General features: G+C 41.2%; 1 protein-coding gene across 1 annotated transcript in view; it reads left to right on the plus strand.

Moving 5' to 3' along the window:
• Positions 1-11,628, plus strand: part of nbeal1 (neurobeachin-like 1) — a 110,428-nt gene extending 98,800 nt beyond the window's left edge. The window contains exons 44-55 of the mRNA XM_007890696.2: positions 500-617; positions 1,868-1,965; positions 2,922-3,038; positions 4,261-4,350; positions 4,688-4,797; positions 5,165-5,337; positions 6,037-6,131; positions 7,296-7,412; positions 7,514-7,675; positions 8,160-8,308; positions 9,259-9,394; positions 11,247-11,628. Coding sequence (XP_007888887.1) covers positions 500-617; positions 1,868-1,965; positions 2,922-3,038; positions 4,261-4,350; positions 4,688-4,797; positions 5,165-5,337; positions 6,037-6,131; positions 7,296-7,412; positions 7,514-7,675; positions 8,160-8,308; positions 9,259-9,394; positions 11,247-11,351 — 1,470 coding nt within the window. The 3' untranslated portion in view covers positions 11,352-11,628. The remainder of the gene's footprint in view (positions 1-499; positions 618-1,867; positions 1,966-2,921; positions 3,039-4,260; positions 4,351-4,687; positions 4,798-5,164; positions 5,338-6,036; positions 6,132-7,295; positions 7,413-7,513; positions 7,676-8,159; positions 8,309-9,258; positions 9,395-11,246) is intronic.
• The last annotated feature ends 9,743 nt before the right edge of the window (positions 11,629-21,371 follow it).

Genomic DNA, 21,371 nt, shown 5'->3' on the forward strand with positions numbered 1-21,371 from the left:
CCTTTGGTCACCTTCCTCCCCCTGGCTCTGTCCCGGGATCCGTTACTGTGAAGCGCTCTGAGACGTTGTCCGGCATGGAGGGCGCTATATAAATCTAAGTTGTTGTTGTTGTCCCTTTATCAGGAGATTGAATGAACTACCTGATGTTTTGGTCATTTCTTTGAGCACCTGTTGTGTAGTTTTATGCACTTGAAGCAATCTTTAAAGAACTGAAGCTACTAAAAGAAGCTACAACACATCTAGGGATAAGTACTTAGAACACTTGCTTTAAATAGACCCTCACTTACCAGCGAAGTTACTCTTGCTGCAGTGATGGAGCAATTTGGGCTTATGCTCTCGTTGTCTGACCCACGTTGTCAGTCTCCTTTTGCAGTGGGATATAATAAGACAGAAAGGGAAGAAAGTCTAAAAATCTGGTCACCAATCGCATGCAAACCTGCTTCCTTCTCCCTCTGTTAATGGACATGGATTAATTTCAGTACAATTTCTCTTCTTTTAGGAGTCCGAGCATGTGTCTGCTCACCTTCATGAGTGGATTGACCTGATATTTGGATATAAACAGAGGGGACCAGCTGCAGTTGAGGCACTCAATGTTTTCTACTACTGTACTTATGAAGGTAAATCCTGACTGATTTAGAGTGGGTGTTTTTAATGATAAATTCAAACATAATCTTTGGTCTTGCTTCTCTTACTCCCCTCCCCCCACCACACACAAAAAACACAAATCTCTTCAAGGTTTTCATGTCTAACAGAAAAACAGATCCAAAGCAAACCAGAGAGGTTTGTAATCCATATTGTTAACTCAAACAGAATTTCAGGAGTGATTTGAAGTACTCATAGAGGCTTCAGTACAAACTGTTCTTTGCCTAATGTTGCCTCTATTAAGCATATATGATAGCAGCTGGGATCCTGTACTGGGCCCTTTGCCTACCTCACTGATGGTAAAGACTGATGTGCTAAAACATTTGCAGATGAAACGTTCCAGTTCAGATTTTGCATTGTGGCCAGATCATGATCTTCCTCCAACTTTCTTACTAACCTGGGCCAAAGTGCTAATGTTTCCATGCTGTAAATGATATTTACCGTATTCTGTCTCAAGGCGACAGCACTTTCTGTCATCTTTCCCCACCCCCCTCAGCTCCCACCTCCATCTTGGGTGCCCAGCCAGCAGCATCCAGCACTTTGGGATGTCCTCCTGACATGAAAGATGCAATATAAATGCAGATTTCTATTATATTCCATGGAGTGGCTTTTCTCAGGTATATTATTTGGACAAAATAGCATTTGGTTGTTTAATATAGCGCTTTTCATGTCTTCTAGACATCTCAAAGTGCTTCACAGAATATACTGTAAAGTGAATTGACTGTATAGTTTGTAGGTAAACGCGGCAGCCAATTGCGCAGAGCAGTGTCCCACAAACAGTCGTGGATTGAAGTGATCAATTCTTATTGGGTTTTTTTCTTGAGGGTGTAAGGAAACTTGCCCAAGGTTTTGCTTTGCCGGGACCAAACCCAGGTCTCTCACTTGGGAGGCGAGTGCTCTAACTGAGCTACAGGACTCCTGTCTTGGGAATGTTTGGAGGAAAGTGAAAATGATTCTGTTTTTGAGCAATATTGCCACCTTGACTGAAATTCTTGTTCCACTCTTCAGGTGTTTATTGTTAATTGCTCTAAATCCTCAGATGCATATAATGAGGATTGGCTCAATTTGTTTCAAAGTTGGCTGTGGTCAGAAATGCTCATTCCACAAATAAAATTGTAGCTGTGTTATTAAACATTTTGGGAGTTGGATTGCTTATGGGAAGCATATGATTTTTAGATAGAAAATCCTGTAAGTTGTTAAGTTGCTTATTGTTTTACCATTGCAGGAGCTGTTGACCTGGATGCAATAGCAGATGAGAAAGAGCGCAAGGCACTGGAAGGGATGATCAGTAATTTTGGACAGACTCCTTGTCAGCTCCTCAAGGTACCATCGGAATAGATGCACAATGTTTGAATTCAAATAATAGCCTTTGCATTTGATATAGGGCTTTAAGTCAGTGTCTCAGTGTCTCATAGTTTTTTTTCTAGTCAGTGTAGTGCTTGCATATTTATAGGCAAACTTGGCAGCTGATTTGCACGCAGTAATGCCCCACAAACTAGTTATGAAGTGAGAGCATTTTTTTTTAATCTGGAGGATTGTTGGCCTGGACACTGGGAGAAGATCCCTTCCCATTTTGAATAGTGTCGTGGGGTCTAAAATATCCACCTTAGCAGGCTTATGGCACCTGACAATGCAACCTTCCCCCAGCACAACACTGAGACGTGGGAGTACTGCCAACTGAGCCAGATTGACAACAGTTTATAGAGAGGGAAAAAAATGTTTCTGGATTGCTACAAATGTGTAACTTGTTGTGAATATCGCGTACACTGAATTGCTTGCTCACTTGATGATTTTGATTCTCAAGTTAACTCTCAGGCAGATAAATCAATCGCTTTGAACTGAAGTGGAACCAAAGCTTTGCTCAAACTCAGAACAATTTCCTTTTAGTGTAGATTGAACTTAACTAGCAAGTGCTTTGAAATTCTTTACAGTGGATGTGAATAGGAAACAGTTTGGTCCATCGGAATTGTATATTGCAAAGTGAACTGAAACTCCTCAGCGTTCAGTAATTTCATTGACATCTAAACTTGATAATAGCTTGAATGCTTATATTAACTGTGACATGAAGGAATTTACATTTTTTAATGCTGACTTTCTTAGATTTCTGAATGGGAACTGTAATCCAAACATTTTCTGATTGGGGGGCAGTGAACTATTTTGGCAAGGTGAAAGCAAAATAAAAAGTCATCAAATTTCTTGGTATTGTGTTATGAATAAATAAATGTGTCGTATTAGATTTGTTGTGCAACAATTAACTTTCTATGTCTATCATATAATAGGAACCACACCCATTCAGGCTGCCTGCTGATGAGGTTTTGAAACGACAAGCCAGAGTGGATAATTGTGTTCTGAATGTCTTCCAGCACCTCACTGAACTGAAGTCATTCTTTGTGGAGGTAATGGCTGAACGTTTTTTTTTAATCAGCCATGTGTCTGATATATGTGGAAACTCATCACCATGCTTAAGAGTATCTAAACCAAACTGAGAATTCCATGCATCCACCTGTAAGTGGAAATTCCAGAGATGTTTATTGGAATAGAGTGCGCACTCTCTCCCTGTTTACTTAATTCTGGAAAGCATAAGGTGCAATTTGGCAAGAGCCAAAGCTTGGAGACCCCAGATTGTGTGTTACAGTATTACTGGAATCTAATCAGCTAAAATCGCAAAGCTTGCAATTGAGTACATTGCCTGGCAAGCTTTCCCACTGCTTGTCCAGCTAGGACCACCGTTTTGCTTAGGTTTTCATTTGCAGACTCTTCCCACTCAGAAAGCTGAGTGGGAAGAGTCCGTGCCCCCAGTTACTGGTCTGCCCTTCCAAGTCCTACCATGAGCCAGCCTGGCTGTGCTGTCATCGGCAGTGCCTTCAGAATTGCGGGCCCACCTGGATCAGGAACCGGTCTACCGAGGCTGCCACATTGGTGGACTCGATTTTGACATTCTGTTGCCAAACATGGTACCATGGAGTCAGTTCAGCTTCAAGCAGACCCTGCTTACCTCTCTCCCCGCCCTACCCTCCACCCCCCAGGAAGGTTGTAAGACATATTTTGAAAGTATATATTTATATTATGAGTAAGTCTAATACACAGTATTTCTTAACTGCTTTCCTTAACAAGTAATCAGAGTTGTGCAAATGGAGACTCCTGTTACTCTTGGTGACAGGAAGTAGATCACACTGACTTGAGGGAACACCAGTCCAAAGCAATCTTTTTCAGGAGCTGATCAATGAGAAATCTGATGAGGTTTCTTTAGCAATATAGGTTAGGTCCATTAATCTAAGTTTCTCAGTGATGGAGATACACTAAAGGAATGTAGTGTCACACTCAAGGCAAAGATCATCATCACTGGAGTATCTCGCTTGTGCCCCAAAGTTCTCTTTACTTAGCCAAAAAGAACTCAATAAAAATAAGATATTTTGATGTCTTAATGATCTTCAGTTCAAATGATAAGAACTTGATGCAGACATGAAGGGAATAGGAGAAGTGAATGCTCATGTGGATTATGAACACCAGCATGGACTAGATGGGCCGAATATCGTGTTTTCATGCCATAGTGCTTTTGACAGAGGAAATTGGGTGGATGATGATGTCTGACTATATCCTGTTTGGGTTTTTTTGCAGGGGATCAGTGACAATATTCCAATAATGAAAGCAGTGGTGCCTAAAACCCAAGCTCGTTCGTTCATGTCTCAAGGAAGCCCTGATATCCTGGTGAGTTTGTCATCTCTTAATTTGGACTGTATGTGTGCTGTGTTGGAATCCCAACTTAAAGGAGGACTCCAAGTCACTTTAACATTTGAAACATAAAGTTTAGTGCAGGAATTAGCCATTGTGGCCAATAAGCCAGTCCAGTTTTAGCTTTCAAATTGAATGCTAACTTCTTTTGTACATTTCTAATTTGTAACTTGTAACCTAGCATTTGAAACTGGTCCAGTAAGGTCAGGTTTCACCAGATGATCTGTATTTCCCGTGTGTGATGCACTAAATACTTGTGCAGTTTGGACAGGTTTCACCAGATGATCTCAATGTCTGTACTTTGGCTCCACAGGTTACTTTGAGCCACAACTGCCTGATAGGAACACATGGATGGCTGCCTTATGATAAAAACATTTCCAATTACTTCACATTTATCCGGGACCCAACTGTATCCAATCCAAAGTAAGTGATTCCTACCCTTGTGTCACCCTTGTAAAGGGATTGAATGGTTGCATTCATACTCAGTGAAACATTAAGTGTGTGTGTGCTCCAATCTTCTCTTAACGTTATTCTACCCCCAAAACAAAAATTGGTTCTAAGAAACCTCAACCCATGATGGAGTATAAGCATGGAAATAATTGACAGCTTTGACTTAGTTTATCTACCATGTATGTTGTTCTAATTATTACTGTCATTTTGACTGATGCTTCCTATTTAAAACAGTAGTGGTGATAACAGTAACAATGAAACCTTGCAAAGAAGGTCAGAATTGAGAAACTGTGACATTATGCATTGATGTAGTGGTTCATAGGTGTATGTTTCCTTTCAGGACCCAGCGCAGTGTGAATGGTCCCTTTGCTCCAGGCCTGGAGATGAGCTCAAAGTTGTTTGTCATATCGCATGATGGGAAACTGCTGTTCAGTGCAGGTCACTGGGATAATAGCGTTCGTGTGACATCAGTTACAAAGGGCAAGCTTGTCGGGCAACATGTCAGACACATGGGTAAGTGTGGGTTCTGCACACCTTGTGATGCAGTAACTGTTGTGTGAAGTCTCGGGGCTTCGGGACATTTTCCAGCCCCAGTAAACATATGAACAGGGCAACATTGATATAGAATAATGCAGATGTTACGATGAATGGTCATTCCCAATCCATTGTGCAACTGGTAGCTCAGGGAAATGTCCATCTAATCACTGATGCTACAATGAGTATTTGTGCGAATTACTATGTTGTGTTCTTCACTCCTCACACTGCTGAAACACTGGTCCATGCCATTATCACCTCAAGGCTGGACTATGGGAACTCTCTCCTCATCGCCCTTCCCGGCACCTCCCTCCACAAGCTGCAGGTCATTCAGAACTCTGCAGCTCGTGTACTGTCCCGCACCAGGCTTCGCGACCACATCACTCCCACCCTCGCTCGTCTCCACTGGCTCCCCATCCCCCAGAGGATCGAATTCAAGATCCTCATCCTCACCTACAAGGCCATTCACGGCCTTGCTCCCTTCTACTTCTCCGACCTAACAAGTGAGTTAGTAGCACACATTCAGCTTAAAGGGTATGATGTTGTATCCATTACAGAGACCTGGTTACAAGCTGGGCAGCACTGGGAGCTAAATTCTTTCTTTCCTTGAACAGTTCTTGAAGGTTGAATGTTTTCAATCATTCCTTATTGTTTTGTTCTGACTCCTTTGTTTATTAGATATTGTGACCTGTTTGGCGACTGACTACTGTGGCATCCATTTGATATCAGGGTCGCGTGACACAACATGTATGATCTGGCAGATTTTGCAGCAGGTATGAGGGTATTGATTGAAAAATACAAGCGGAATCAGTGCCATAAGAACATAAGAATTTGCTAGGTGAATGAAGACCAAGGTCTATCTAGTTCACCTTCACCATCCTGGCAGTCGCTTGACAAGTCGAGTCCCAAACTATATACTGTATCCTGAGATATTATTTTCTAGCAGAAATCTATCTAATTTGTTCTTGAAACAAACACCATTTTCTGCTTCCACTGTCTCCCTAGGGAGCCTGTTCCATAAGATTTCAACTCGCTCACTGAAGTAGTTTCCACAGATTTGTTCTGAATTTACCCCCCTTCAATCGCAGTCCGTGTCCTCTGGTTCTACTGTTCAGTACAAGATAATAATAGTAATAATAATCCTTGCATTTGATATAGCGCTTTTCACATTGTCTAGACGTCTCAAAGCGCTTCACTGAATATACTGTAAAGTGAATTGACTGTATATTTGTGGGCAAAACACGGCAGCCAATTGCACACAGCAGTGTCCCACAAACAATCGTGGATTGAGTGACCAAATTATTATTGTTTTTTTTCTTGAGGGATTATTATCAGGCATTTGGAGTAAGGAAACTTGCCCAAGGTTTCGCCCTGCTGGGAATCGAACCCAGGTCTCTCTCTCGCTTGCGAGGCGAGTGCTCTAGACACTCTGTAGTTTCCTGGCCACTTTGCTACCTTTTGTAAAAATAGGAGTAACATCTGCCTTCCTAAACCTATGTCCTTGTTGTTCTGTCATGATCTGTCCTAAAGTACTGATCTGGAATTACATTTTAAATCCTGTTTAAAATGTTATGTACCTCTATGACGTCCCCTATGAAGATCTTCTCTCAAGACTGAATAGCCCTAAATATTCAGTCATTGCTCATAGCTAATTCCTCTAATACTGAGGATTTCTCTTGTTGCTCTCCTCTGCAGTGCCTGGGCTACCCCCATATTTCCCCTCCACACCCCCTTTGGTACTGACTCTCAGTTCAGGTGCCCAGCCAGCATATCAAGTACTTTGAGACATTTTCCTGATGTGAAAGGTGCTGTCAATTGTATTGCATTTGTCAAGCTGCTTTCAAATGTTGTTTTACCTGAAGGGCACCTATATAAATTCCCGTGATCTTTCTAACAGGGAACTCCTTATAATATTGTGATTATCTCTGTTTGATTAGGGAGGAATACCTGTTGGCCTTTCACCAAAACCGGTGCAGATTTTGTATGGCCACATGGAGGAAATAACCAGCGTCACTATTAGTACAGAACTTGACATGACTGTTTCAGGCTCCAAGGTGGGTTTAACAGCTGTTATTACTGAAGAATCTAACATCCCAACAAGTTGGTAGGAGGTCCTCTGGTTGTACATACAAAATACAGATTATGTGTTTTACAGGATGGAACTGTGATCATACACACTATTCGGAGAGGACAGTACATGAGGACTCTGCGACCACCATGTGAGAGTTCACTTCCCATTTCAATTCCCAACTTGGCCATGTCATGGGAGGGACACATTATTATCAACACCATCATAGAAGGAAAATCCAATCTTAAGGTACAGTTCGTGCACCAACTACATGGTATTTGTTCAGGAGCAGAAACTGTTGCTGCCACACTTCTCCCTCCTGTGATGACTCAGAAAGTGCATTCACATTCCCAGCATGTTGTTTGTCAGTGAAACACTTAATGCCTTCTCTGAGAAATCTGTTTTCAAGCTTGTGCCTGTTGGATACGGTAGAATGGAAAGTGCTTGCAGCTTTTAAATTGCCTTGAAGCTGCTTGCTGCTATCCATTTCAAGGTTATTGTGTGTTAATGTTAATCCTGACCCCCAGCTCGGGTCCGAAAAACTGACTGTCCAGTGCCTTGGAACGTCCTCCTGAAGTGAAAGGTTCTATACAAATGTAACGTTGTTGTTGTTGAACCAATGCAGACTCCTGATAATTGGACAGAGGAATCTTGATTGAGCAGTGATGTGATATACATTTAACGGCGCTTTTGTTCCTGACAAAATAACTGGCATCCTTTCACTTTTATGCAGGATAAGAATGCTCTACATTTGTACTCTGTGAACGGGAAGCACTTACAGAGTGAGATGATAAGGGAGCAGGTGTCTGACCTGTGTGTCAGTGGAGAACAAATTGTTCTGGGCAGCGTGGAAGGATTTCTGTCAATACGAGACTTATACAGGTGAGATTAATATACCAGGAAAAAGTAACATTCATCACCAATAGGTGGCATATTGCACTGCTTCATTTCAGCCCAAATAAATTCCTTAAAAAGCTTGAATTTAACGGGGATCTATATGGTAGGATTTCATAATGAATAGGTGGAATCACTGCAATCCTGTAAATATGGGAGAATAGCTCATTTTTAGTTCATTAAATGTTGAACTGAGCTAAATGGCCAAAGAACATGATGGAAATGCTGCACTTGACTGAGTTTTCAGATACCTCAATGCCCAAAATGAGAATTGCGCTCAAATTATACCGTCAAATTGAGAAGCATTGTTGCCAGCAATAGATCAATGAACAGCAAGTGAGTACTAATAATAGTACTCTGAAATCAAGGTTTCATTCTTAAAGCACAGACCATTAAGAAGAGTACAAATGTCCCCATGAACTTCTTGGCTTGTTTGATGGGAAATCCAAGCACATTAAAGGAACCATCAGGGAATAGATCCCGTATCAATTCACTCTTGTTTGTGCCTCTGTAGTAGAAACACAGCACAGTGCTACACTTTAAGCCGTTTTCTATGAAAGGTACACGTTAACTGGAGGTAGTTAATCTGCCGATTATGGATAATGAAAGGTTTCTTGAGCCTTTCTAGTTCCTTCAACACAACAAATTTATTTCTCCTTGCTTGTGTATTAAACGGTACCTGGTTATTTTCTCCTCCCAGATACTTTCAGTGAGCACAGATTTAGTACTTTGAATCACTCTTCCTGTCTGATTGATTAAAGGGGTTCTTCTTTGAACCCTTTTCACTGCATTAATCTATACTAATAACCATAGTGACCAAGACAAGATGCAATACTCAGGTGCTGTTTTTCATAGGCTTTGTGTGACCACCTTTACGGATGGAGAGGGGATTGTAATTATTGGTTAACGCTTTATATTATTTAATTGCTTCATTTCAGCTTGAAGCTCAGCGCTGCTCCATTGGCAATGCGGTTGCCAATCCACTGCGTGTCAATCACAAAAGAGAACAGCCACATCCTGGTGGGGCTGGAGGATGGCAAGCTGATCATCGTGGGAGTGGGGAAGCCAGCTGAGGTAAAATCTGTGGTCATGAACTGTGTGTACCAGGCAGTGGAGAGTACCCGTCTCCTCTTTCTGCCACAGCTCTGCCTAAAGCCACCCAGACAGCCCTTACAGCAGTGCAGCATGTTCCAGATTGTGATGCCAAAGAAACTAGATTTCAGCTATGAGGGTTGAGGATGGTTGGGACTTGGATGCTCCCTTCTTTGTTTGAGGAGGAAAAGAAGCAGTAATGAGGAAAGAGCAAGAGGCATGAAGAAATTCATAAGGAAAGAAATATCAGTAACATGGAGAGGACAGGCCCTTTAGATAGCTAGTTGTTCAGTTTATTAAAAATCCATTTGTGTGTTATCAGAACTAGAACATCTAATTTTAAAATGTTTTCTATAAAAAATACATTTCTCTTGATGGAAAATATTTGGGTGCCTTCACTCTGCTATAAAGAAGACACAAACAACAATATTGCGTATTTATAATATAGCGCCATTCACTTAGGATAACATCTCGGAACACTGTAACAGGCACTTGATTGTTAAGAGAACAAAATCTATATTTTTTTGTTACCAAAAAGTTTGAAAGCTGATAGGATTAGAATCAATTTTAAAGGAATAATGTGTTTTTCTTACATCTTAGGCCAGGTCAGTAAGTAGAGAGTGGAGATCTCATTCCAGTATATCAATATATTATGATATACAATTGCCTTTCGAAATGACAGTCCCTGTGTGTTTACAAGAAAGAATTTGCTGGAAATTTGGCATATTGTTAAGTGAAAAATTAGCTTTGGTGTTGCAGCTCTCTATCTCGAAGTACCCTTCAATCTCCAGTCAATTGCAGGAGCTCTTCCCATCATTTTAAAATGAGGATAGAAAGTTTGAATCGTCTGGAATTTCACTTGTTGCACAGGAATCCTCTTCACAGGTTGTGAATTTCCCTTATTCATTCCCAACCCATTGGTTACATTTGGGCAGTAAAATGAAAGGAATTTAATGTTTTTGTTTCAAATAGAAATGTCTTTTGTAAACACTTTACACATTTCACATTCAGCAGACTCGAGATATTCTCTGGGATGCAGACAATTTTTTTTTGCAAAGAATCATTCAGTCTGGTCTCGCCGGCGGCTCAGTGACTATGCTGAGTGAGCTGATTTCAGTTGAGGTGGTAGTTTTTGTCTTGGCATCTGTGGTCAAGGGACAGGAAATATCCAGATCTTTTTGATTTCCATCCAATTAGCTCTTTTGGAAGGCATGTGTGAAGTTGTGTCATGGCAGGACTTGTCTCGGTTGTGATGTATGATTTGGCTCAAGACTTCCAAATGAATGGACATGTAAGAGAGGAATAGAAGGCAACACTTTGCATGAGGCATCACCTTTAGGAGAGAAGCATAGAAAATGAGTTAAAGTTAAACCTGCTTTGGTCTTTTAATTTCATGGAAACTGAAAAGGGGTATCCTGTCCATTCAAATCGCCCACAAATATACGGCCAATTCACTTTACAGTCTATTCTGGCAAGTGCTTTGAGACGTCGAGAAGACGTGAAAAAGCGCTATATCAAATGCAAGGATTATTATTATTAAATCACAAAGCTCATTATGGAGTAGCAGGGTAATAGACTTGCTTTCACTGTGAGAACCAAACAAGAAATCTGAGGGTGTAGATTTGACCTTCCAAGACATTTCAAGAAACATTTTTTACATTGGGCTAAATCATTTTATTTTTGAAAACACTCAGTTGGACACAGAGGGGCAAACCAGAATAATTTTGAGCTGTATTACTCCCAACCAACTCTTTATTTCTAGCTCACAGAGAAATTGGTCTTCATTCTCTAAATTGATGACCTTTTTCTGCTTTCTCTTTCTTTCATGGGACAGATGCGTTCAGGGCAAATTTCCAGGAAACTCTGGGGTTCGAGCAAGCGTCTGAATCAGATCTCATCCGGGGAGACGGAATACCATCCTCAAACCCAACCCAAGTGATGGAACTGGAGGAGTGAAGGGAAAGCCTGCGGCTCACTAGCCATTTTTTCTTCTTTTGTTTTTGGTTTCTTTTGTTTTTGGTTTTTGTCTCGGATTGCTACCTAAATGAAGCTATGCAGCAAATCTGCATGTTGATTTCTGATCATGTAAGACATTGTGTTTCAATGGGACTTTTCCTCTGGAGATTTTCTCCTAAGGTGGAGATGATGGACCCAAATTGTACCCCAAAAAAACAGAGTTGGTTGCGTTTTTTTTAAATATCAAAATGTTTTTATCTTGCTGATTTTCTTTTTTTTAAACTTGCCCACCCCAGCATTTTGAGGACCATTTTTAAAAAAAGGATCAACAACAAATTGCATTTACACTGCACCTTTCACTCGGGAGAACATCCCAAGGTGTTGAATCAAGTATGTTGACATCTTATTTTTAAATGTCCCAGCTTTATGATTGTCTTGGAATCCTCGAGGGCAGTGGTTACCTGCTGATGCTATATACTTAACCGATGCTTGAATAGTTCATCTCACCTGCTTTTCTTGAGAAGAGAAAGCGCACGGTTTCATTGTGTACCTCTAAAAGACGGTAAGACACTAACTACCAGGGTGTGGATGTTAAAAGCTCAGGTGATAACAGTGTCTGTTTTATTCCTTGCAATAGCTTCACCTCAGAATGGGAGAAATAAAGGCCTCAATTGCCACACACCTGGAATGTTACAGTAAACCCATATCGTCACATGGTTTGCTCCTTCTCCCCCACAAAACCTTTTAAATCATTAGAAATTGAGAATGCTAGTTCACAGTGATATAATGTTTTAATTCATTGTGTAGCAGGAATCTCACTTGTAGCAGTCTATATCATTATACAAATCTGAATGAGTTGGGCTTTTTCTCGCATGTACTGTTGTTTCTATGTGCACTTTATATTCTAAGCATAATTTATAGAAATCGAACTTATTTAAACATAAGATTTTTTCCTTCAAATTACTAGTTTACCTGAAATGTAAATCGCTTTCATAGCTGCTAGAGGAAGGAAACTACTAGAGGTTTTGTAGCTGATTTGTATCTGATTTATTTTCCTTCTCATTCCCTCCCACCACCACCATTCAATTCTTAATGCAGAATGAAATTCTGCTAGTTTTGGTGACTGTGGTTTGCCCACTGGCCCATCAGAGCTGAGAATGTTTTCATGCTGGTCAGTACCCAAGCATAATTGCTAGACTTTGGCGAATGGCATTTTTGGAGCCCTCCATAGGTTGACATATGGAAAAGGATTGTGTGAAATAGCTAGCCTTTGGAGGGGTAGAAAGCACGAGAGAAAGTGTAAGTTTAAACACAAGTCATACCTTCTCCTGATGTATCGCAACCCACAGGGAGAACCTACAGAAAAGGTTGGCAGCCTTTCCATCTCAAAGCCGGAAGATGAAATTCATGTGAATGAGAATTCATGAGCACTGCAAGTTTGCACTATTCAGTATCTGATTTGTTGTATTTGGAGTAGAGGAGGACTTAGACCTTTTGTGTTTGAAACATACCAACTGCTTACTCCGCTTTCTGTTCTGAAATGTAAGTGCTGCGGTCAGTTAGAGATTCAATGAATGGGCTTTCCTGTGTTGATCCAGGAAAAGGTAGTCATTCGTTACAGAACAATGATGCCATCCTTTTGCCTGAATCTGAAATGGCAGAGATGCCAGCTGTACTCTTATTCAAGAGGAACTTTTTTGCAATCAGAATGAAAAATACATCGCCATTTTAAAATGTTTTTTTTAAAAAAAAGCTATCTCAATTTGATTGGGAGTTTCAGTCCTTTATGCATTTCTCTGTTCATTACCCCACCTAGAAACTAGGGATGATCCTGATTTGGAATTCTGCCACTTTCCCTTGCATTGCCATCAGGCAATCCCTTCATTTGAAAATCCGGGGTGGCCATCTTTGTATACCGTTATGTACGTGTTATATACTATTTAGAGTGCAATGTGTGCAATACTAATGCATTTCCTTAAACGGCATTCCCACTGTTCTCACCTCAATACAGCTGGAAAGTAAATGTGATAACTGTTTTCATTCATAACTGAACACCATTTCCTATCTAAAATGATAGACTTTGATTACATTGCAATTTTGTTTATGAAATTTATTTAATAGATTATTAGGAAGAATTTTTGAAGTCACTGATGTTTCCACTGAAATCCTTAACTACAAGAAGGTAGTTACCTAATCCACTCACCGCCCTGTGTCGCTATCTTTCGATTTCATCTACCGTGTATAAAATGGGCTCAAAAGCTATCTAAGAATAATCTCTGTAATGTTTTGATTCTTGTGGTTGGGTCAACCCATTGATTTGTTGCTTGAAAGGCTTGAGTAAGGCCACAATGGAAATGTGCCAACGGTGAGTAAAGCATCTCCCTTTCATTGCCTGAGCAAGTAAATGCAACTGCCATTGTAACGAGTTCCCCACCGGTGACATCCACATCCTGTTTGTTTGTGCATCTGGAATCATAACATGACATAGGTTTGGATTGCAATGGTGATATGAGCAGTTAATGAGTTCATGTTTATATGATGGATTCCTGTAAATCTACAGGAACTGATGCCCTGAAAGTGGCATTTCTCAAAGTGGGTTCATATAGTTGAGGATGTAAAATCAAGCTTCTTGGGGCCAAATTTATGGCATTTTAATAGCAGGAGGTTGTGTTAAGTTTACTTCATCCAGCTGAAAATATACAATAAATACTTTTAAGGTGTGGATCGCATTGAACATTACAATCCAGTTTGGGGTATTTCTTTTATTTAAATACTGACAACAAATTGTGACACAACTCAAAACCAAATCTGATCTATAAAGCAACAAATTGTAATCTGAACTAACGTGTCTGATACTGACTCAGTTTCTATTAGAATGTACGGGGAATAGTAGGGTGTTAACTGTTTCATAGTTTTTATCGATTTATCAAAGCTGTAAATGTATTTTAAGAAACTATTCAAGGCAATATAATTAATATGGCAATATAATATTCAGAAAATATGATAGATTTTTTTCCCAAAAATTCCTTTTTTAAGTTTTACCGATGGATTTTTTTTCTTGTGTGCATTTCTTTTTTTTGTGGGAGAGGGGTATTTTATGCCAAATGTGTGCTTTCAAAGTTCATTTTTCCCCTAATTTGTGCAAGTTTACTATGTAAAATATTGTTATTACTGGTTGTGCTTTATACATCTGCTGCATGTTTCCAGCCACTGTTCTGTGCAGTGCCCTAGAGGTGATGCTCCTGACGGTTTTAGCTTGTTCTATCATTTAACAGCTCACTTCATTGTTTGTACATTTTTCTGATTGTTTTATATGTATAGTGTGGTCATTGAAAGGTGGGACGTTTTGCACTTTTCAAGTACTGCAGATTGTAAAATTTAAAAACTTGAACACATTATCTGTACATAATAAATTATTAGATTCGCTTTGTATACAAGACCAATGAGACTAAGGGCAGCAAAAATGAATGGGGTAATGGGTGTGGTGTTTGAGTATTGTGTAAATATTAACACATTGAAGATTGAAGCAACATTTTTGCACCAGAATAAATTGTTTTGAAATGAATGTTTTTTTATATTCATAACATTTAATTTATAGCATTTTGTCACTTTGGAATATCTCAAAAGTACTGTTCAAGCCATCACTGTCAAATGAAGTGGCTGAGACAGGGCACCATTCGTGTCAGTCCACTATGAAGTGAATGGCGATTAATCTGGAGGGTTGATGTTCGAGAAACTCCCCTTTTTGAATATTGCCGTGGGATCTTTGACATCCACTGGCAGTTGGGACCTTGGTATAACGTCTCATTGAAAGACAGTATCTCTAACGATTAAACACTCGCCCAGCACTGTACTGGACAGACTATGATTTTGTCACCATATGGGATATTTTACTACTTTTAAGAAACAGATGCCAATCAATGCATATTGACCGTGAGAATGTGAGTAGTGGGAGACCCTGTTGAGATAGCAACATGAGCACAATCCCAATGTGAAAATATTTTAACATCAGAAAGCTGTCAAGCCTGGCTGTAAGTATTTCAGAACAATGTATGCAGTTAACAGCAGGGCTCCATTCCTTTTGAAAGAAGTTTAGAAAAAATTGTTTTCCAAATTTCTCACACTTAATCTGCTAAAGTCGTAAGATGTTCCATGCTCAACTGTACCCAAGACAAAGGCCAAGTGCTTTCACATCTTGAATTGAAGGAGTCATTTGAAACTTCCCTGAAACGCTTAGATGAAAGTTTTGCCTGGTGTGCCTCAAAACCTCGAGGAGAGAGAGAGAGAGAGAGAGGACATCTGACCTGATTGTTTTCTATCCCATTTTCCTTAGCAAAACAAATTGTTAGTGAAGCTAATATTTTTGCTATTTTGTTTCATTCTTTGATTTACTACTTTTAAAATCTATGTATGTACAGATCAATATACAGTGTAAGCCTCTTTCTTTGGTTGCCGGTTAGCCCCAGACACTGGGTAATTTGGACAAAACACCCAGCCCTGATTCATTTGAATGAATCATTCACCTGTTTTAAATCTGCCTGTTAATTCAGATGAAATCCAGTTAATCTAGAAAAAATGCCGCTCTGGACGCCATTGGTGTCGACTCACTTCTGTTCCATTCAGTCACAAGGGGTTCCAGGATGGAGATGGGAGGAGTCAAATTGTGATTGATTGACAGCAGACTCCAGCCATTCACAGGCGACTTGGAACTGGCAATCAGTGAGGGGGCGGAGGAATAGGAAGAAACAAGGAAGGGAATGGGAGTCAAATCTTGATTGATTGACTGGGTTGAGTGCCCATCCATTCAAAAGTGGCTTCAGGCTGTGGATCAGCTCCGAACCGCCTCTAACTAGTCCCCCTCCTGGCCGATGGGAACGGCAATGGGAGGGAGGTGGTGCCTCCGTTCCTTCACTGGATTGGAAGAGATAAGAGAACTACAATTAACCTCAGACGCCGCTGAAACCGGACAAACGGGCCACACCCGATGTGTTCAGGTTAAACGGCTTCCACTGTATCTAAACATAAATATTTAAACAATCAATTAAAAGTTTACTGTTAAACTGGAAAAAGAGTTGGTGTGAATGCTGATATATTTCAGTCTTCATTTCACAGAGACTGAGGAAAGGGTTAATCTGAGCTTGATCATTTGAGCCTGTTTAATCACGTCACACAAGAATAATACTTACATTTGGATTTAGTGTGTTTCATATTCAAGGTGTGCCATAGGATATACAGTAAATTGCAGTGAGTTGTATTTTGTAGGCATACACAGCAGTCAATTTGTGCACAGCCATGTCTCACAAACAGCCATGAAGTAAGTGAGTGGCCGATTTTACTTGTGCAATTGTTAGCCAGGACATCAGGAGAAACTCCTTTCTCTTTTTGAATAGTGCCATGGGATCTTTAACATCCACCTAAACAGGCAAATGGTACCTCAGTTTAACATCTCCAACAGTGCTGCATTAGAGTGTCAGCTTTGACTGAGTTCCAAGTCCCGACATGGAGCTTGAACCAACAGCCTTCTGACTCAGAGGCGACAGTGCTACCAACTGGGCTATGCTGAAGTAGCTCGGATATATAACCGAATGTTTTCAGAGTAAGCATAGAACAACAAGATTACATCTGTATAGCGCCTTTCATGTTGGGAGGACGTCCCAAGGCGCTGGATAGTGTACAGCATTTCAGACCTGAGCTGGGGTCAGGGCGGGAGAAGGGAGGGCAAGGGGGGTGGCCGATGGTATGGTCAAAGAGGAGGATTTTGAGACGGGACTTGAAGGAGGCTAAGGAGGGGGCGAGGCTGAATGAGTTTGGAGGTCACAGAGGTAGGGTGGGACGAGACCATGGAGGGCTTTGTAGCTGAGGACCAGGATCTTGAACTGGATCATCTGAAGGATAGGGAGCCAATGGAGTCGGGCGAGAGTGGGGGAGATAGGGTCACGGAGTTTGGTGCGGGAGAGGACACGGGCTGCAGAGTTCTGGATTATCTGCAGCCTGTGGAGGGAGGAGTTGGGAAGGCCGACAAGCAGGGCGTTTGCATAGTCGAGCCTGGAGGTAATGAAGGCATGAAGAAGAGTTTCAGCGGCCTGAGGGGTGAGGTAGTAGCGGAGTCGGGCGATGTTACGGAGGTGAGGGGAGGCAGAGCCGGTTATGGCTTGACCAGAAGAAACAAAGTCTTGTGGAGCTGAAATTTGCAGAAAACAAAAAAGGGGTGACTGAGGTTATTCAATATGGATAAGCCAAATTGAAAATTTGTCACCCATATTAAAAAGAAAATGCAAAATGAGAAGGTTTGGCCAAGAGAATAAGAGGAAATCAAGAGAAGTGGAAACATAGAAGTGATGTTTTTAAAGCATTTTTATTGGCGTCAAGCTCCGTCACTGTTAAGCCTTCCAAAACGTTATCCTGCGTGAAGAGTGCTATATAAATACAAGTTGCTGTTGATATTGAAGTGTGCGTTTTAATAGTACAATAGTATTAGATTTATTACTGTAAAAGCTAATGAGCATTATGCTTGTAATATTCTGACTGTTTTCACATTAAGGTGCATAAGCTGGTCTGGAAGAAATGAACCGCTGCTAAGCCCAGGAGCCCCACCATTCTCTTCTGATAAGTGCTGAAAGTAATGCATTCTCTCTGAGCAAGGAGTAGTTCTAAATTATTATGATGCAACTGATGAGGTGTGTTGCTAACGGCTTCAGTTCAAAACACAACAACCAACTGTGTAAGCTGAAGAAAGGCTGGTGTATTGGAAAGGTTGACAGGTTTGGTTCACCAATGTTACCTGAGAAATAATGCTGACAATGGAGAACTATGGACAGCCTTGATTACCCATTGTCTATGTGAACAAGGAAATATTTGTGTCAGCAGTGCATCTCTCAGCCACCAACAATTTGGAAGTCCAGGCTCTCCTGTAATCATTCAATTAGAATGGCAAACCTGAACCTACCAAGTAGCACCCTGAACCCCTCTTCAGTAACAATAAAAAACTTTTTAGTATCACAAGAGAAATTGGGAAATGTATTACCACTTGATACTATACACCAACAGAGCCACATGGGTGAAGGGAGTGAAAAATTAAGTCCCAAGTGGCCGTCGCCTAAAGCTATGGAAACTTCATTCCGACGAGCCAACATAAACACCAAAGCTTCCACTAACAAGGAGAGGAACCCTGGACTTCTACAGGTAAATCTGTAGTTTTATTATAATAACGATCCAATTTGATGTGATGTCTATATATTTAGATATCTTAAAGAACTTCATGGGCAATTCTTCTGTGTAATGACTGTAGGCAAGCATGTCACCATTTTGCCCACAGCACAGTCCCACAATCATCATTTTTATCTGCACAATTATTTGCTAGGATTCTAGCTTGAATAAGTGTCGTGGAATTTTAACATCTGCCTGAAAAATGCCAGCAGAGACCTCTAAAGAGGTTACTGACTAATGTTCAGCAGCAGAAATCCTGACTTGCCTCCTCAGAAGCTGGTAGTGCTCCATTGTTGCTCTGGATAAGATCAGCTAACGTAAAGCATTGAATCAAAGCAAACATAAGCGAGCAGAGAAGGTATGGGAGGGAAAGAGATAGAGAGAAGGAATGAGGATGGGTGGAGATTTATGTGGGGTATAAATACCGGCATGGACTAATTCAAAAAGAATATTTTAACTACAGCTATTTTTATAATAAATAATAATAATAATACTTCTGTTTGATATAGCGCCTGATAACGTCATTGAGACGTCTCAAAGCGCTTCATAGAATATACTGAAAAGTGCAGTGACTGTATTTTGTGGGCGAAACATGGCAGCCAGTTGCACACAGCAATGTCCCACAAATAGTCGTGGATTGAGTGACCAAATTATTATTATGTTTTTTAAGGGATTATTACCCCTGGAAACGCGATCCGCCAATCGACTAACCGGGTTCCTAGTTCCTGCTAGGTAGACAGAGGTGTGTGGAGTAAGGAAACTTGCCTAAGGTTTCGCCCTTCCTGGGAATCAAACTTAGGCCCTCTTGCTTGTGAGGATAGTGCGCTCGCTCATTCCATATATGAGAAACATTTAAGTAAATTTTTATATATTTCCAATGAGGGTGTGGTAATCCCTGTTCTGCTTTTGTATTCTATGTGTACATTACCCTCGTGCTAAGCTTTCAATTTTGTTGTAGCGCTTCATGGGAGTTTCCCAAGGAAAGAAAGATGAGGAAGAAAATGTTGAGTTGCCTCAGTCATCTGATATCAAGCCGATGGCCCTAGATGAGCCAGTAAGTTAGTTCATATTTGCAGCTCGTAGATGTCAGACCATAGATACTATAGAATTGTGGATGACGGGTGGGTTGAGTCATTCATATTATAATGGACTCTAGTTATTTATTTCTGACTTTCCTTTATAAAGGATTTCTGACGTATATAGAGACCTGTTTTTTGTAAGTAAACACAGCATCCAGGATACTGATGGCCATCCATTTTCCTTCAATTGTCAAGTCTATTCTCGGCCAGAGTTGCTTGGGAAAATTCTTAGTGAAAGTGCAACAGAGAGAGAGGGAGGGAAAAATGTAGCCACCCTCAATTCCTTGCACTTTTCTTTCACTGACCTCAATTATAGTACACCCCTCTTTCCATCCATCCTCCACCTGCGGGGGGCCCCTCCCACACACACAACCCCAGCCACTGCTTCCACTAAGAGCAATTAACTCAGATCAACAATCAAACCTGACACCTTACTGTACAGCATAATTTACAGAGTTTGTACCTAAGTGTCTCAAAGCAGAGATAGGGACACAATTTCTGAGGCCCAGATCTAAAGTATGTGGAGGGTGAGGATTATTCCCCTTCAGGTCTGTAAACTTTCTATTTCTGTTGTCTTGACTTTTAACTATTTTGGTTGCAGATTGGTTGCGTATCGTTTCATATCAGACACTGCCAGGACTTTACCAATACATGTATCCTTTTTCTCAGCTCGCAGATCTCACTGTCTGGAGGTACTTACTGCTGATTTTCTCAATATACTATATTTGAAAGATCAGTCTTCAGAAAGCAGGTCTTTGGACAACAGTAAATTTTCTTGGCATGTGTTATTCTGTAAATACAGATACACTCCGTTGGCAATTCAAACCCTCCAGATAAAAGCTCCTAAAAGAACAGAGGGCACAGCAAGATTGTGACCAGGGCTCCCTCTGCCTCCTCGTCCTACTTGACCTCTCTGCTGCTTTCGATACCGTTGGCCACTCTATCCTCATCCACCGCCTCTCCTCCCCTCAACCTCCAGGGCGCTGTCCTTGACTGGTTCAGATTGTATCCCTCACACTGCCTGCACTTCATCTCCAGAAACAGCTTTTCCTCTAGCCCCTGGACCGTTTCATGCGACTTTCCTCAGGACTCTGTTCTTGGTCCCCTCCTCTTCAGTATCTATATGCTCTCTCTTGGTGACATCATCTGTAGACATGGGGTCAACTTCCACATGTATGTGGATGACGCCCAACTCTACCTCTCTGCCTCCAGCCTTCACTCCAGGACCACTGATGTCCTGACAGAATGACTGCCAGACATCAACCTCTGGATGAGAGCTAACTTTCTTCAGTTGAACGTCAACAAGACCTAGGCTCTCCTGATTGGCTCCTGTCAGCACCTCCTCACCTCAGGCGCTGGTTGCACACCCCACCTTGCTAAGCCAGTCTGGAAGCTTGGGGTCTTGTTTGACCCTCAACTATCCTTTCTACCCCATATCCGCGCCATGACCTCTCTGCCTTTCCCCACCTCCACAACATCGCCTGGCTCTGCCACTGTCTCACACTGCAGACCCCCGAAACTCTCATACACGCTTTCATTACATCGAGGCTCAACTATGCAAACTCATTGCTTGTCGGTCTCCCCAACTCCTCCCTCTACAGGCTGAAGATCATCCAGAACTCTGCAGCCCGTGTCCTTTCCTGCACTAGGCTCTGCAAACCCATCACTCCCATCCTTGCCCAACTCCACTGGCTTCCCATCACACAGAGGATACAGTT

The sequence above is a fragment of the Callorhinchus milii genome, unplaced genomic scaffold (genome assembly GCF_018977255.1).
Source record: "Callorhinchus milii isolate IMCB2004 unplaced genomic scaffold, IMCB_Cmil_1.0 Scaffold6, whole genome shotgun sequence".
NCBI classification, from domain to species: domain Eukaryota; kingdom Metazoa; phylum Chordata; class Chondrichthyes; order Chimaeriformes; family Callorhinchidae; genus Callorhinchus; species Callorhinchus milii.